This window comes from Artibeus jamaicensis, unplaced genomic scaffold (assembly GCF_021234435.1).
Source record: "Artibeus jamaicensis isolate MK-2021 breed Jamaican fruit bat unplaced genomic scaffold, CSHL_Jam_final scaffold_833, whole genome shotgun sequence".
Lineage (NCBI taxonomy): Eukaryota > Metazoa > Chordata > Mammalia > Chiroptera > Phyllostomidae > Artibeus > Artibeus jamaicensis.
In genome coordinates, this window is record NW_026522056.1 from 9,502,376 (window position 1) to 9,520,047 (window position 17,672).

A 17,672-nucleotide genomic window follows, 5' to 3' on the forward strand; every position below is an offset into this window, starting at 1 on the left:
TGTTTCTTGAAGCAACAGTTCACTGAGGCCACTGGGCAGCTCTCGCGCTCAGAGGGATTGTGTTACGTTCCTAGGCAGGAAAGACGTGATTCATAGCAGCCAATGTATCAAATGTATCGAACCAAAGCCTCTGAATTGTTTTGCTTTTCAGTAGGTGGCGGTGGTAGGGGAATTAAAGCCTAAATGGATTTACACATTGTAGCTCTACAAAACAAAGAAGAAACAAAATCTTCAAAATGATTGCAAACTTTTCAGCGAGTGTGTGTGAGACTAGCACGGTGGGAGAAAGTGAGCAGAGTAATACCACTGGAGCTACAGGGTTTCATGACTTTTGCACCAGAACTCTGATGAGAAATGAGTTGAGCTGAAGGTTCAGTTAACATTTTAGTTCCCCAGCCCCAAACAGGGCGTGAGTGATACTTGAGGAAGGGCATGTACCTGGTCCTGATGGCTCTCAGAATTTGCAAGATCTGAGGGAGTTCTAGAAGCCTCAGTGCTCTTAGGAACCTTAAACCTAGGAAGCAATGGGAAGGAGAAAGTCACCAAGAGAAGAGGGTCACTCCGGGGAGTGACCTGCATTATAACCCAGTTGGGAGTGATTACACTCTTTCCCTCCCAGAAATGCTCACACTATATTATAATGTCGTAGGTTCAAGAGTGTGAGCTCTCATTCAAATACTAGCCCTGACATTTAACAGCTGTTGTAATCTAAAACAATGATCTCAACTTCTCTAATTTCTCATCTATAAAATGGGAATTATAATAGTACCTACCACATAGGGTTGCTGAGCTAACAGAAAGCATATATTATAATAAGCATTACTCACATTTTACTTAATTCTTCCTTAGAATAAAAAACAAATTATCCATAAGCCACTTAAACTTCTAACTACAGAACATCTATGATATGTTTCTCACTGTTTGTGTGATGCTTTATTTTATATAGTTTGATAATAATGATAGCAAGAAATATTTTATAGATAATAAGGTAAAGTTACATAAAAATCAGTAAAAGCCATGACTCCCATGTACTGTCAATATGTCTACCATGAAGACTAAGTAACTAAATAAATCTCTAACATGTGACACTGTGTCTGGAGATGATGATCTATAGATTTTAAAGGCCAAGGGGGGGTTTCATCTCTCCCACTCATGGGTCCCAGCCTGGAGGGGCCCCCGGGGTGGGATGCTGGGAGCTCTCCTCTCAAGTCATGGATGAGCCAGTCTGATACCGACAACAAATACCGACACCTACTGTGCGTCACACTGCTAGGTACTGCGGTAAAAAAAAATGGGCTCTGAAAATATATTATAAAACCATAAAAGTACAGTGAGGAGTTTCTTAAAATGGCATTTAGGCATTAAAGGAAAATGAAGAATAAAATAAATGTTGAGGCTTTTTCAAAAAGAGATTGCTTCCGATTCCCACAATACACTTACCTAGCCAATTACTCTTCAGATAATAAGAAATGAAGGTTGGTGGGATGGTAAAGATGTCCACAATTGAGTTCATCTCCAACCAGAACCTGATCTTGTCATCAGCCGCCAAAAACTATGAAAGAAAAATAAAAAGATCCCAAATTCTGTGTGAACACTAGAGTGGATTTATTCAGACACATTTCACTCATCAACTGGCTCTTTGATCTGATTCCATTATATGCATATACACATACATATTATATAGCTATATATATATAGTATGTATATACAAATTTTTTAAGATTTTATTTATTTATTTTTAGGGAGCGGGGGAGAAAGAAAGGGAAACATCAATGTGTGGTTGCCTTTTGAGTGCCCCCTACTGGGGACCCAGCCTGCAACCCAGGCATGTGCCCTGACTGGGAATCGAACTGGCAACTCTTTGGTTCACAGCCCTGCGCTCAATCCACTGAGGCACAACAGCCAGGGCTATATTATATATATTTATATAGATAGATCTACATTTAGGTAGATATAAAGATTATACTTTTAGTAGGTGTTCAATAAACAAACAGGAAACCAGTTTACTTCCTGGATCTTAACTGTCACACTTTGACAGCAGTTTCTACTGCTCCTACATCTTTATAATTATATAACCAAACCCCTCTATTTGTAAGCAATGAGGAAACATGATTTAGCATGGTCTTCCATGGAAAAGGTACAGCAGTGTAGAATTTTGGCTGGCCAAGGCCTGTGTTTACGAGCTTCCCTATTTAGATTAAGAAAGTAAGCATTTCCAGAAAGGAGAGTTTGCTATTAAAAGAAGATTTTGATGGTCGGCATGGTCAGATTATGTTCTGAAAGATGGCCATAGAGACTCATATTACATCCGTACATGGTCTGTCCAGAAGGTATCCAGCCATGCAATATGAAAAATAGAGACATTTATTGAAGAAGATTCAAGATATAAGAAACATAGTAAATGAGACAAGATGCCTCAGTTCCCTTCAAAGTAGGCACCTTGGGACCTCACACAGTTCTCCCAATTGCCATCAGCTGCTCCATTATATTTTCCTGTAACTCATTGACAGTCTGAAATCTCTTCCCTTTCAAAGGTGATTTTAGTTTTGGGAAAAGCCACAAGTCCCAGGGTGCCAAATCTGGGCCGTAGTGGGGCTGAGTCACCTGGGTGATTTGATGCTTTGCCAAAGAAGTGTGTGAGACGTGATGCATGAGCAGGCGCATTGTGGTGATGGAGCTGCCAATCACTAGTTGCCCATAGCTGCCGCCTTCTGAGTCATCCAAATGGTTTCCATGGAGGAATGTTCAATTTTAATGCAAAATATGATGCAGATTCGTTGCTCTACTCACTCAGCCATTTTGAATGCGACAGCCACACAGTACACATGTTCACTCAGCAGCATCTACTGCCCCCACTGACTAATATAGTGAAGTCATTGTTCACACATGTGCATTCCAGTCCACTCCTTGGCTGCCAGGTTACATCAATGTCACACAAACCATTCTTGTTGTATTAACAATAGCTGGACTTTCTCCAGACAGACCTCGTATGTATAACATATCTAAATTATATGTATATAAATACAGAGGATGGATAAATAGGATGGGTCTTCAATAAATGCCTGTGGAATGAGAGAACTATTTAATACATGAGTATAACAAAAATTAAACGAAGATATAGAAGTACTTTATATAGTTACATGGCACATACGCTGTCAGTGAAGCCAGTGACTTTTTGGAGGCTTGTTATTCAGGTTCTGCTAGCTTGTGATTATTAGTACAGCTTTCTCAATGGTAGGTGGAAAGCCAACAAGGAGGGCAGTGTGACAGATTGATGATATTTTTGTATTGGAATTTTTGGCCTGGGTTACAGCTTCAGATGCAGGAGAGAGAGTTATTATGTCTCAGTATACATTTAACAATTTAGGGCATAGACCCTTTGGGGCCAGCAAACATAGGCTGACTGTGTAAGCAAGGCACACACAGATGGCTTTGTGCTGTGCCTGTCCTGTTTGTCTGTTTACTCCCACTTTCAATAGGTACTTACTCTCAACCCAAAATAGAAAGTAAAGAAAGCATTGAAAGTCAAATCAATAGGGATGGTTTTGTCTTGGTATGAAGAACAGCTTCCAACGGGGCTGCAAAAGAAACAAAGACAGTTTATAAAGATGCACGTTTTAAAAGCTGTGCCTACTTAGGGCGAAAGAAAGAGAACCAATCCAGACAGTTAAATTCACGTCTCCAGGAAATTTCTTTTATCTTGGGACTAGAGGCATGCATGAACAAAAGCACTGGACTGTGCGTGGAGCTGAAAATAACCAGAAAATGACCTGCTTTCCTTTCACAGACTTTATTGCATCTACTTCTGTTTTATCAGTAGGGATTCAGAGGCCTAGAAATTAGGTGGCTCTTCTTGGTTTGTATGACCATCTACTCAGGCCAAAAAATTTGGGTTTTATTTAACGTAAATTTTAGGTTTTATTTATCACCCTTTTGATACAAAGCTACTCCAGGTCAAATGAAATGACCCAAGACAAATGAAAAAAACAAAAACAAAAACCAAATTTCCTAAAAGATCGGTAAGGAATTCACAAAGCAAAGACTACTAGCTTCCTGAGGATCTCTAAAGCGGCTTGATGGCCCTGCAACCCCAATTTTACCTCGGCTGGAAATCCAAGATGATTCCCAGAGGTTCAGCCTGGGGCTCACATTAAACTGGGTTCATCCTTCACTTTGGCATAAAAGGAGAAAATGCCTTCTGAGAAGAGCTGACAGCAGTTTGCTCCTTTGTCTCAGGTGAGATCTAGCATCCTTCTTTTTCAAGACCACCCTAAACTGTTTCAAACCTATGAGATATCCTGACATGACCACAGAACTTCTGCTTTAATACCCACAGCGTCCAAAGGCATGCAAAGCCCTCCGAAGCAGCCCGAAGGAGCAGACCACTGCTGGAGGCTTGCAGCCCCTGAGACTGGAGAGAAGATACGTGCATGGCACCCGAGCCCCGGGCAACGCAGCCTGGCTGGATGCTGATGTAGTTCGTGCAATTTTGTGAAGCTGCTTTTAGTGCTTCCTGGGGGAACTAAACACTATCCTCTTTATGAGCTTGTGCATATGAATACACTGGAAAGTATATTAACCATTTTTTCTGACAGAAAATTCCAAATTAGTGGGTAACCTAATGATATAGCCGACAAAGTGATTAGGGATTGTACTTACTCAGAAGAGTTGATGAAATAGATTATAAGAGACCCAATGCTTAGTACAAAGACAAGGATCACCTGAAAAGAAAAACAGAGGAAAATGTACAAAATCCATTTTATTGACATGACCATAGATGAATAAACAAATCAAGAAAACTGTTTTTTTCTTTTTGTCATGCCTATACATGTGTAGTCATTTTTCACAGTTCATTTATGTTAGTATCCATTCACTCATTTTTTTTCATTCTTTCTTTCAAGAAAAATTGATTGGAGCTTTGCTGGGTATTCAGTAAATGAACATGTACCTATCCATTTCACTTACCTGGTTTTCACTCTCACACACTTCATAATAGCTTGTTCTCCCTGCTGCTCCTAAAGCCGTCCGGTCTCAAGAAGTTCTGTCACTTACTCATTCATTCACTCATCAAACATTTATTAAGCATTTATTGTAAGTTCTGTACTTTAGTACATGCTAGAAAATGAGAGCTCCTAGATGTAGACTTTGAAGTTGAATTGCCTGTGATGTTGTAGAACAAACAGTCCCAAACATGTCCATCTACAAGATGGTCTGAATTTTGACAGGAGGGAAAGTGCTACAGTGAGAAAAAAACACGAATGCTTTAACCCGCCAATGTATCTGGTCTATAAAATAAGCAGAGCGTGCAGAATACAATCAGAAATGTATCCATCGAAAACCCTCAGTGCATTTGGATGAGCTCTTTCGCAGCCCCTTTGACTTTTCAGGTCAGCTATGGGTAAGCGAATGTTCCTCCAGCTGTGTCTAGTTTCCACGCCATCTGTCTCCTTAGTATGTCCAGTCCAGTCCAGTCTTAATAATACTAGTAATAAAAATGAATTTGATTTACAATTAGAGCTTTACACTCTTCCAGCTCAGGTGTCCCTGGGGCAGGCTATTTGTACCGGGAAAGAGGTCAGTTTCTTCTCTGTTAACCCTTTTGGGGGTTCTATTCCTAGTTGCCCTGTGACTAGGCCACCCATGGCCTCTGCAGAATTGTGGGTCATGTAGGGGAGTGAACAGAAAGGCAAGGTCAGAGCTGAAAAGTTGGACTTGACTGGCCTTGGAGTCCGACAGTCCCCGCCCGGGGCTCTCTGAGCATGGGATGTGTTTCGGGTTTACTTTCACAGGTTCTTTCACTGTTCTTTGGCAAACCTAATTCAAGTCTTTCAGCAACTGCTTCTGTAGCACCTATCCTGACCCACATATTACCCTGGAGATTGGGGATACATCTGTGAACAACTCATGCAAAGATCCTTGCCTGTATGGAGTTTAAGTGATATGTATGGTATGTCAGAGAATACTACATGTTAGGAAAATAATGTGAAGGGGATGAGAAATGCAAGAGGAGCGGGCAGGAGAGTTGTCATCTCGGTGATGTTTCATTGCTACGTGCCGTGTTTGTGGTTCCTGTGAACTGGGTGAACCACTGGAGGCTCACCAGTCTCCGCTCAGTGCACTTCACAGTCTCGCATTCTGCTGGAGTCCTGACCCTCCAGATGCCGCCTGAGCAGGTAGGAGAATCTCTCACCTGGGACAGACATCTGGCCCGTGGACCACCCCAAGCATTTTTTGCCCCAACGAACACTAGAAGGACAGACCACCTTCAGTGTGGCACCTTCTCTGACACAGAGCAGCCAGATGGCCTCTTATCACGGCTGAGCCAGCTGTCAGTTCACTGTGTCCCAAAGTTCTAGAGATGCAGATCGAAACTTCTGAGTGGTCTCTCCTAAGCCTTTTTCTTTAGGCTTTACATGAGAGGATATAATCCCACACCTCTGCTGCAACAGAAATCGTTTCGAAAGTCCTTTTCCATTTCCGACTTACCCTCATTTGCGTGTGGTTGGGTACAATGCTAAGAGCTTCAACTGGTTTTCTTCCAACAGCTTTGTAAGTGGCAGTGTTGCCCCTTACTTAATACACAGGAGTTACTGGCTTCTGCTTTATCATTTATATTAAGTGTTGAGATATTGCTAAGCTCAAGGAAAATGTTGGGAGTGGATATGTGGAGATTGTGTGTGTGTGTGTATCAGCATATTGATAATCATACATAGTTTTCATGAAATCTTTTTTCTTTCCTTTACATATGAGCATATTTTTTCTCTCTTACTAAATTTTATAAGTGGTTCTCCAAGTATAAATCATACATTGACAGGCTTCCAGAAAGATGGCAGCAGACTAATGTTTACAATCCTCCAAATCATTGAACTCAACAAAAAAGAAGAAAGTGTTAGTTTTATTGACACTGAGAACGATACAAACCTCAGGTCACAAACCTGAAGAACATGACGTAGAAATAACATGGTGTGAACAGAGAAGTGCTCACCAGCCCAAAAGAAGGCAGTGGGACCTAAAACCTGTGAACACCATTCAGCGAGTTGGGTTGAAATGGGAGATAATTCTGAGACAACCTGCTGGGTTGAAGGGGCAAATCTGGAGAAGCCGGCTGTCTGGAAAGGGCAGCAAGCTCTCCACCCGAGGCGTGGATCGCAGATGGAGCCACAAAGACAGAGGGGCCTGGCGGAAGCATTCTGAAGCCGAGCAGTTGCTGAGGAGGGACATTTTAGCTAGCAGCAGCCCCCTTTTCTCAGAAGCACCCTGGAAAGCAGTCAGAGAGAAATAAACCGAATTATTTGAAACCCCACCCAGAGACAGCCCCGTCTGCCGAGTTGCTGGCAACAACATCCTCCCTCTGGGTTTGTCCGTGTGGGAAAATGCACAGCAAATAGAGGCTCTGTCTTCCACAGTCAGGCTTCACTCTCCCTGTTTACCCAGGGACAGTTCTGGGGATCTTCAGAACCCAAACAGCCGTCACCATGGTTAGCAATGGACACAGTGAATACTTTCAACTTTCACTTACGAATATTAGCAGACAACAGAAAATCGACAGTTATATGGGAAGTATAAGAAAACAGGGGGATCAGGTCGTGAAAAGGGATGAAATGAACTCCCATGAAAGAGGTAACACAGACTACGTAATTAAACTGTTTAAAAGTACAATCATTGTTCCTAGTGAGGCTCTAAAAATCTGTTGAGTAGTATTGGAGGATCTGGGAAGTAAAAAGAGAATATGGGGGTAACACAGATATCGTAACTGCGAGAAGCTGCACCCCAACCCTGGCTGAGAGATCAACGAAAAGAGGTCAGGACTGTCAACATTTAGCATCTTACGAGAGGTGTGCTTTGGGAGTTGAGATTCAGACCTGTAAGGACAGGTCCTGGCTTGGCTGGCAATTGCATCTCTGAGGAGATGCTGCGAGCCTGGCGCTAGCAGTGTTGAGAAAAAATAGTTTTTCAATAGTATTTTTAAGTGTTGACTGCTACAGGAGGAAAATATCGCTGAATAGATGAGGCTGAAAAATACAGATGCAGAACATGGAAGAAGCATCTCCCTTCCTCTCTCCGGGTTCCGGTGTCCTCTTGCAGCCCCTGTCAGGAGAGCCCAGCTAGGAACACAAGGGAGCTCACACAAGACACAGGTGGTTGCTGAGTCCTGGCCTCACACCCAAAGCGGAGGAGAGAGGGTGGACTGGGAGCTGGGAGACAAGAGCTTAGTATCTAATTGATGGGGTGTTCAACCCACAGCCCACAGGCTGCATGCAGCTTGGGATGGCTCTGAATGTTGCCCAACACAAAATTATAAATTTACTTAGAACTTTTTTTTTTGCTCATCAGTTTTTGTTAGTGTTTGTGTATTTAATGTGTGGTCCAAGACAACTGTTCTTCCAGTGTGGCCCAGAGACACCAAAAGGTTGCACGCCCCTGATAGCAGGTCATCTTAAGTGCTAGAAGACACTGAAACATTTACTGACACTTCAGAGAAAAAGAACTGGAAGCCAAGAACTTGACATCCAACCAAACTGTTGTTCCCTTGTGAGGAGAGCAAGATAAAAGCCATGCTCGGATATTCAAGAGCTCGGAGATGATACTGCCCACATTTTCCCTTACAAATACATACGGAAAGTACTCAAGAAAAAAAATTGGAAAGATAAATGTGGTGCCTAAGAAAAGGTAAAAATAATGCAGTTCTTGATTCTGAAGCAAATATGAAGAAAATAGTACTAACATGTGTGTAACGCTCAAAACAAAATAGTAGTCTAGAAATGAAGGTCAGGTTAGTTCAATTTTTTGGAAGCAAAGAAGAACGATGTGAAAGATCTCATGTAAGAAGAGAGTATGGACATAAAACGTGCAGAGCTACATGGAGAAACACGGAATGGGAATTTTGTTCTGCGTTTGATTTACCCAGAGTGCCTATGCTACGTATTAAAAATGGAATTATCCAAGTCAAAGATGTAGGGAAATAAACAAAACTAATAAAAAGTTACAAATCAGAAATGGAAATATCAGCTAATGGTCAATGCTTATGTACCTTGAACGGTTTACACTTATTATCATGTCATTTTCCCTACAATACTTTAAAGGAGCTTATTCACATTGCAGGAACAGAACCCAGTATGCCCAGGATGACACAGTAGGAAGTGGAGGAGCTGATGTGTGAGCCCGAGTCTCTCAGAAATCACAGCCACCGTGCAGTTCCGCCTCCCCAGTAAGACCCGGAACCTGGACTGGGATGCAGCTTAGTTGTGTATCCGATACCCACTCTCCCTTTTCTTACTAACAGACATCCCGTTTTTTTTAAGGCACTGATATTAGATATTCTATTATGCAGCAAATTCAATTTCTAAATATTATAAAGACCAATAAAACAGATCACCATGAGGTGAATAACTCCTCTGGTGAATTAACAGATAAATGTATTTGTAAGTCAATAAAAGTATAAAAATCCAGGTACATGATATTTATGAGACACGCTTAAGAGGAAATAAGACAGAAGATTGAGAGAGAGCTGGGCAAAGACATCCCAGGGAAGTTTGAATGAAATGGAAGCAATGTTACATACTAATGTTGTATTTTAAAATGTTCCAGCCCCCCAAAAAAGAGATAAACTAAAAAATGCTAAATGTAACAAAAATGGATATTTCACATTGATGAAAGGCCCACTGAGTTGAGAAGATGTAATAAATGTGCTAAGTAATGTTAGGCACTAATGGGCATTACATAAAATTTATAATTCATAACCTGTTAGAAACTCAAGATATTTTAAAAAGGATAAATAATCAATGAAAATGTCTGACATTTCCCTTTCAATCAGTCATCAAAGAATTAAGGATATGGAAAACATATAACACAATGAACAGTTCTTATATATCAAACTGGTACTACATATATTCTTTCTAAAGTCCATTAAGTAGTAATAAAAATGATCATGTGCTGGGGAGCAAACAATTTCCCCATACATTCTGTAAACGAGAAATCATAAAGGCAGTGATATTTTTGGTCCATCAATTTTAACAAAGTAAAAAAGATGGCCAGCCACTCTATCCCGAAGAAAATAAAAGCAGACCACATTAATCTCAATACACCATGAATCAAATAAATTAAAGTTTAAAATAACGTAAAGACAAATTAGACATTAATAAAAATAAGGGCATTACTTGCTGAAGTGTGTGACAAATAGCCAAAGAAATACTCTGAGGAAAAAAATTTGTGTAAATCAAATTCCACTGAAGAGGCCAGAAAGGTTAGGACAGCCCTGACGGCTGTCTGTGAAAACTGCGCATGCGTGGTGAGACTTGGCGCTGGGTGTGCCCGGTGCAGTCCTGTGGCATCCGGCTGGAGACACCAGGCCAGGGGCGGCACCAGGGTCTACAATACGGGGATCCCTGATTGTCAAGAAATGTCAGCTCTTTGGCAGAGCTGACTCAGACTTCAGGAAGGCTCAGCTCATCAAAGCTGCCCCAGTGACGAAAATACGGGCTTTGTGTTTGGAGACCGGGGTCCTCGCAAGAACAATGTAAGCCACGGCCACGGTGGACAAAGTAACCTGTGGGTTAAGGGAGTTGCTCTTTTAGGTCAAGCTTTACATGTGGACAGCCTGTTTATTGCATGTTAATCCTTCTTTCTTGGGGGGCTACAACTTGCTTTCCCCGGCCAATCTCCTTGCAGAAGGAAAATATGTCCACTTGGGGATTTCTTCCAATCAACTCAGGGCCTATCCAGTCAACTCTTCCCTAGACTGGGGGCGGGCCTTTGGATGATGGGAGAAGAAAGAGGTATTGGTGTCAAAGAGGCTTATTAGAAAATTCTGTTCCTAAACTGGTGCGATTCTAAAACTGACTGGATGGGAAAGAAACAAAATAAATGGGATAAGACTTGTAGGAGACTGTTTTGCGTGGCATGGGCCCAGCTCCCACTTGGAGATGCACAGGACCCACGCCCACGGATAGGGTCTCCCGTGGGGAATCAGGACTTCAATGTGCCTGGGCCGCTTTGAGTCTTGCTTTTTGCTAAACACTCCCTCACTTGGATTTGTGGCAAACATTTACTGCAAAATAACTTCCTAAAACCCATGCTAAACCTCCCCAGTATCAAGTGTAACCAGTTCAACCACTTTTGCCTTTTCATTTGCAAATATCTCTCTTTTGTGGTCACTGGCTCCTTTGTTTTCTGTAAAAGGTAACCACCTAAAGCAACCTGTGCATAGTAAATGAGGACCATCATGTAACGTGCCCAGAAACCCAATAAAGACCCGTCAAGGCAAGGGCCAGGACTTTCGCTCCCCTCGAGAGAAAAAGCCATGCTGTCCCTTTTCCTTCACTGGACTTGGTGGTCCGTGTGAATGTCTCATTTCATCCATAATGATGCAGACACTGCAGACTGTTGTCCGCATCAAAACTGGGTACCAAAATTAAGGATGATAAAAATATATTAATTATATGTATATGTATATCATGAGACTAATGAAAAATATAAACTTCCAGCAAGGCTAAATGAGACCCAAAGGGAGGGATGGGGCAGGTCATGAGGGGAGAATGGTGTAAATCAGCAGGTGAGAGAGAAAAAGTGTTTTTTTCTAACCACAGGGGAGTGTTAATCTATGGAGCAGCTAAGGGGCCCTTCAAAGTTGCATTTTTTTTTTGAGTGGCTCTTCTTTGGAAGATGTCCTGTGGCTTTGACAAACAAAGGTGGTTCTGTTATTTATTGTCCACATGTAAACTTTGAGAATGCAAGAGACTCTGTTATCAATTACATCAGGACAACTGGCAGAACCTGGGTTTCTGAGCATCCTGTGTCATGTTGATTCAGTAATTACTGCTTGCCACCTCTAAAAAATAGTAATTGAGTGGAGAAATGAGGAAGCTGTTGTGAAATCTCAAGAGAGGTACGAGAAACGAGAAGAACCTAAATTTTCTGACATCTGTCTCTGAATAGATTGTTTATTTATTTATTTTATATTTTCTTGTTTATGCTGTTACAACTGTCCCAATTTCCCCCCTTTTCCTCCCCTCCTCCCAGCCTGCCCTCCTCTTCCATAGTCATTAGATCCCACTTATACTTGAGATCATGTGGTATTTGTCTCCGATTGGCTTACTTCACTTAGCACAATAGTCTGCAGTTCCATCCATGCTGTTGCAAAATGTAGGAATTCCTTCTTTTTTACTGCTGGGTCATTTTCTTTTGTGTAAATATAGCAGTTTTTTAATCCACTGATCTACTGAAGGGCACTTAGGCTGGTTCCAAATTTTGGTTATTGTAAATTGTGCTTCTATGAACATGGGGGTGCATAGGTTCTTTTGGTGTTTGGGGATGCTTAAGTGTATATTCCCAGCAGTGGAATCACTGGGTCAAAAGGCAGTTTCATTTTTAATTTTTTAAAGAAATTCCACACTGTTTTCCATAGTGGTTACACCAGTCTGCATTCCCACCAACAGTGCACTGGGGTTCCCTTTCCTCCACATCCTCACCAGCACTCGTTGTTTGTTGGTTTATTAGTGATGGCCATTCTGAGCAGTGTGAAGTGCTCATTGTGAGACACTTCTCCAAGGAGGACATACAGAGGGCCCATAGACTTATGGAAAAATGTACAACATCACTCGCCATCATAGAGCTACAAATCTAAATATATTTAAAATTTTTCTTCTGGATTGAATTATTACAGTTGTTAAGATGAATTTGGTTAAACCACATAACTATATTACAAATTATGATAATTATCAAAAGTAAAATCATATAGGAAATTCATCCAAATGAAATTGATTTTTAAATTAATATATGTATTTATGGATGTTCATTATTGCTCAAATGAGATAGGGTTCATCATCTTATATATTTACTCATTTATGCATTGAACAAAACTATCCATAGGTAGTATAATTTATCCCCCTTTTATAAGTTTAACATTTTATCTCTATGCATCAAATTCTTCATTTATCAAAAGGAGGTAATGATGATACAGGGCGCAGCGAGGGGAGGGGGGCCCAAAGAAACAGATTTGGAATGGTGTCCAGAATTCAAGGTGTATAGGAATATTGGAGAGACATATAAGATGTCCTCACCCCCACCTCCCCCAGGGGGAAGGGATGAATGGAGCCAGACCATTGAGAGCTATTTTGCATAGCAACAGTTTTGGAGCTAACCTCTGGAGGAATGATTATTTAACATATCTATAACCTTTAACTGGTTTCATAGATATGTTAAGTAGCAGTGGCCAAGTTTGGAGCAAGGGAGAAGGTAGTAGACGGGGACTCAGAAAAAAACTAGGAGCTGGACTCCTGAAGGAGAAGTTTGTGGCAGGGACTCAAGATGGGAACTGAGAGGCTGCTCTCCTGAGTGAGGAGGGCTTGGACTCAGGATGTAACTAAGGGCTGCTCTCCTGAGTGAGTGGACTGGGACTCAGGAGGATGTAACTAAAGCTGTACTCCTGAGTGAGAAGGGCTTGAACTCAAGATGGAAACTAGGGTCTGGGCTCCGGAGTGAGAAGGCCTGTGTGGGAGCTTGGAAAAGACTGGCTCCAGGACATGAAGGGTCCCCGCTTGGCCAGAAGAGGGAGAGCCACGCGGTTTCAGCGAAGTGAGGACCCCCTCTTGGTGAGGTGAAAGAGGGAGCCACGTGGTTTTGGCAGGGTGCGGACCCCTCTTTCCCAGGTGAAAGGGAAAAACCACGCAGCTTTGCCAGAATGGAGATCCCTGCAGCCAGGTGAAGAAGACAGCCACATGCTTTTGGTGGAGTGCGAACTCCTGCAGCTTTGGTAGAAGAGGCCCACGCGGCTTTGGGGTGCCCTGTTTGGCTGGCGTGGCCTGGAAAGCAAGAGGGACTTTGACTGGAACTGGGTACAAAGGACTCTTGCCAGTGGACCATGAGAGGGTACCACAGTACTTTGGATTAACTCGAGATCCTGCACAGTGACACAGCTGACGGTGCCAGCGGCCTGCAACACAGACGTGTGCTCTTTTCCTGATTTACGGTACCCGGAGTTGGGACAGTGGGAGAAGGGAGCGCTGTGTGGGTGTAGGTGTATACATAAAGGACTTTGATATTTTAGTGATGGCATTAGGCCTGAATAGCATTAAATAAACATTTTGTTTCCTTTTCACAAATCTTTGGCATTGAGAGATGTATTTCCAATTGGTAGCGAACAGAAGAGCCCAATAGATATTAGTATTCTGTTCTTGGGAGGGGCCCCTGTTGTATAGCAGTTTTGGGCATCCCTAGGTGGGCCAAATATTGTATTGCCCCTCCCTCCTCTTGTTCGGTAACAATGATAGTACATCTCTTTCATAAGATGGATTGTAAAGGATGATAGGAGTGGAGAACCACTGTGAAGTGTCTTCAGGGAGATACATATTAAGAAATAGCACTTAAGAAAGTTGGAGAACTGATGGTATCTGCCAGCCCCTCAGGAGTCTGTTGCAACATCCTTGACCTCCTTCCCAGGGTGCGTTTCAATTTGCAGACACAGGATCAGTGGACTAACCTGATTTCAGATCTAATTTTACCTCCACTGGCTCCATTAATCATTCATTTTACTATTCTCCACAAAGAACTGCCACGAGGAATAACAAATTTTATCATTTCATAATTTAAATTTTATAGATAGAATTTATGATGGGGGAGGGAGAAGAGTTATCTTAAGTTACCTAAACAACTAAAGAAAATATTTCTGACAGTGTTGCTAAGAATCTACAGATTTGAAGGAATAAACTCATGGCAGTGGATGGAAAGGAGAGTAAGGAAGAAAGTAATTTCTTACTATGTCCCTTTGATACTTCTTGGATATTTTACCACATGCATAAAAATATAAATAATGAAGTCATCCAGAAATAATCAGTGTGAATATTGTATTTTCTACCAGTCTTTTCTTTGTTTATATGATAAAGAGCTATGAACTAAAGCATATCTCATATTATACAACAAAATGAGTTCCTGATACTTGATGGTATATTAAATATGAAATATGAAATAAGAAAGGAAATGGAATAAAACATAGGTGAAGATATAACATTTCAAGGTGGTAGAAAAGGTTGTTTAATTTCATAACATAAACAATGGATGCAAACTGGAAGAAATTGATCATTTCTACTATGTATTATATTTTTCTTTCCACTACTTTACAAAGATGAGCAAAACCCAGCAAAATAATTTTTTATTTAGCCAATTTTCCCAGAATCATTTTTGAAATATTCTTTCTCATTTCCAAAGGAATGGTGATGCTCCCTTTGCCCATTTTAGTTGTTCTGTGTACTGAGACTGACAACCTTTGTTCTCACTAAGGGCTTATTTACGTATCTGCAGGCAGGATCATACATTCACAGAAAAGTTGTCCTTCTTTTATGAGGAAAGAGCAAAGGCACAATACAAAGACACATAAAGTGTTAGATTACCTAAAAAAATAGAAGTCAGAGAAGACAGAGAAACAGAATATGGACATAAAATGGTGCTTAGAATAAAGCTAAAAATAGATACATGTGCTAAACATGAGCCATAATTTTGGTTTAAATGGTCTAGTCATCAGAGAAAGGAAGCAACACAGTTAATTGCATAATTAACAACATACCCCACCCTCTCCAAGGAAACAGGCTGTTTAGGACTAGGCCTATATTTAGAACTAAGTGAAAAATCAAATGTCCCACAGGTAGTAATAAAAACATACCTTGTGATAACTTAAAAGCAAAACCCATAAAGGTGATTGATACTTTGTCATGTTCTAATCTCTGTAAGGATTTCTAGAAGGTGTCCTGTTTTGAAGATAATACTTTTTCCCCTTTTGTTTATTGGATTTTCCTCCTTTTCCTTATTTTCCATCTTTTTCTTTTTCTCTTATTTCATCTTCTTCTCCTGCTGTCCCTCCCCCTTCCTTTTCTTCTTCCACTGGGTGGTTGGCCATGAATCCTCCCCCGAAGTATTACCGACATTAGTGTGTTGAGATTTTTAATTTGCCATCTTTGGGGGTTTTGATGTAGATACTGTGCCTTCGCTGAAGAAGTAAAGTGGATGTTTTCTTCCCTCTATGTTCCATGTCCTGACACTATTGAATTATCACTAGAGAAATCCAGTCATTGAGGATTTGTTGAACTAGACCTCGAAATCAGCCGGTCTCCCGTAGCAGGCAGGCAAGGAGGGGTGATGGTGGGGATGTTAATGTGGGTCTTTGAAAAAAACCTATTTATTTCTTCAGATATTTGGTCTGTTTAAGTTTCCTTTATGGTCACTTTTGGTCATTTGTATTGTCCTAAGAAATCATCCAGTTTTCAAATTTAATTGCACAAATATCTTTCAAATGTCTTTTTATCTGCACTTATTTTCCCATTTTAATGTCTTATTTCATATGTAGGTGTGCTTTTCCCCCTCTTTTAGACTAGCTATTAGTTCCTCTATTTTATTGTTTATTTCTTTTTTTAATATTTCACATGAATTTTATTTTTTAAATCATTTTATTGTTTGAGTTATTGTTTATTTCAAATAATCAGCTGCTTTATAATTCATTAATTTCTGACTTTATATTTATTCTTCTTTGATTAATGTGTTTTATTTCTTTAACTTTTTGAGATTGATGTTTAATGCATTTATTTAAATTTTTTATTTATTAAAAGGTTTTTATCGTAAAGCATTTAACCCCAGGCCACCCTCAGCTTATACTTTAGATGTAAGTGATATGTGGTGTTTTCATTATTTTTATGCTTTATATATGCCAAAATTATTATTTTGATATCTCCAAGTCAAGGATTATTAAAGAGAGAAATTTTTAAAATTTTAGCTGGAAGGTCTTTGTTTCTGGTTCTTTTTTTCCCTGGGTTTATTTATTATTTTTCTATTTATTGCACTCTGTTCAGTTAATGTTTATTGTCTCTCAGTACTTTATCTGTTTTATAGTTGGGATTTTTTGTGGCTTAATATACACTGAATTTTTACAAATAGTCCGTAGTCACTTGTAAGTTGAGTTTCTTTTCAGCATATGGAGTTTAACCATTTCAATCAGTTATCTCATTAAGTTACTCTCGTCTTCTTTATGATTATTATTTTTTCTATCTATTTAGTATGTCCTGGTGTAAGATAACTGAACTAAAGTTCTTTCTACCTTTGCATTGTTAATATTTCTTCTTTATTTCTTGTAGCTTTCACTTGTTCATTCTCTTTACATTACATTTTTGGCGTAAAGATATTTGTGATGTCATATTTTTGCTGAGGATGATGACATTTATCATTACAATGGTTGTATGTTGAATTATGTTCCCCCAAAAACGTATGTTGAAGTCCTATGTGTAAGTACCTCAGAGAGTGATCTTGTTTGATAACAGGGTTTTTGCAGATGTATTCACATTAAGAAAAGCTCGTAGGATAGACTCTGATTCAGTGGGACTAGTGTTCTTATAAAAGGGGGCTTTGGTAGAGAATGAAACTTCTTTTCTGCCCAACACCAGTGACCTTTAATATGACACATTATTTCCAATACTATCTTCATAGGGTCAAACCCAGTTAGAAAATTTCAAGAGAACCTAATCAAGAAATCCATGTTATAATCAGAATCACAAAATTCTTCTCCAATAGATCATTTTGATGGGAACTTTGAAGGAAAAAAAAAAGATCAAAACCTTAGAAAGAAGAGAAAAGAGAAGCACATTCCCAGATGATTCACTGTTCCTTGCAGATTTTAAAGCGGGTTTACTTATGTA

At 40.3% G+C, this 17,672-nt stretch overlaps 1 protein-coding gene across 1 annotated transcript in view; it reads right to left on the minus strand.

The window, feature by feature from the left end:
- Nucleotides 1-17,672, minus strand: part of KCNU1 (potassium calcium-activated channel subfamily U member 1) — a 125,148-nt gene that overhangs the window by 103,331 nt on the left and 4,145 nt on the right. The window contains 4 exon segments of the mRNA XM_053660081.1: nt 439-514; nt 1,441-1,552; nt 3,488-3,578; nt 4,660-4,721. Coding sequence (XP_053516056.1) covers nt 439-514; nt 1,441-1,552; nt 3,488-3,578; nt 4,660-4,721 — 341 coding nt within the window.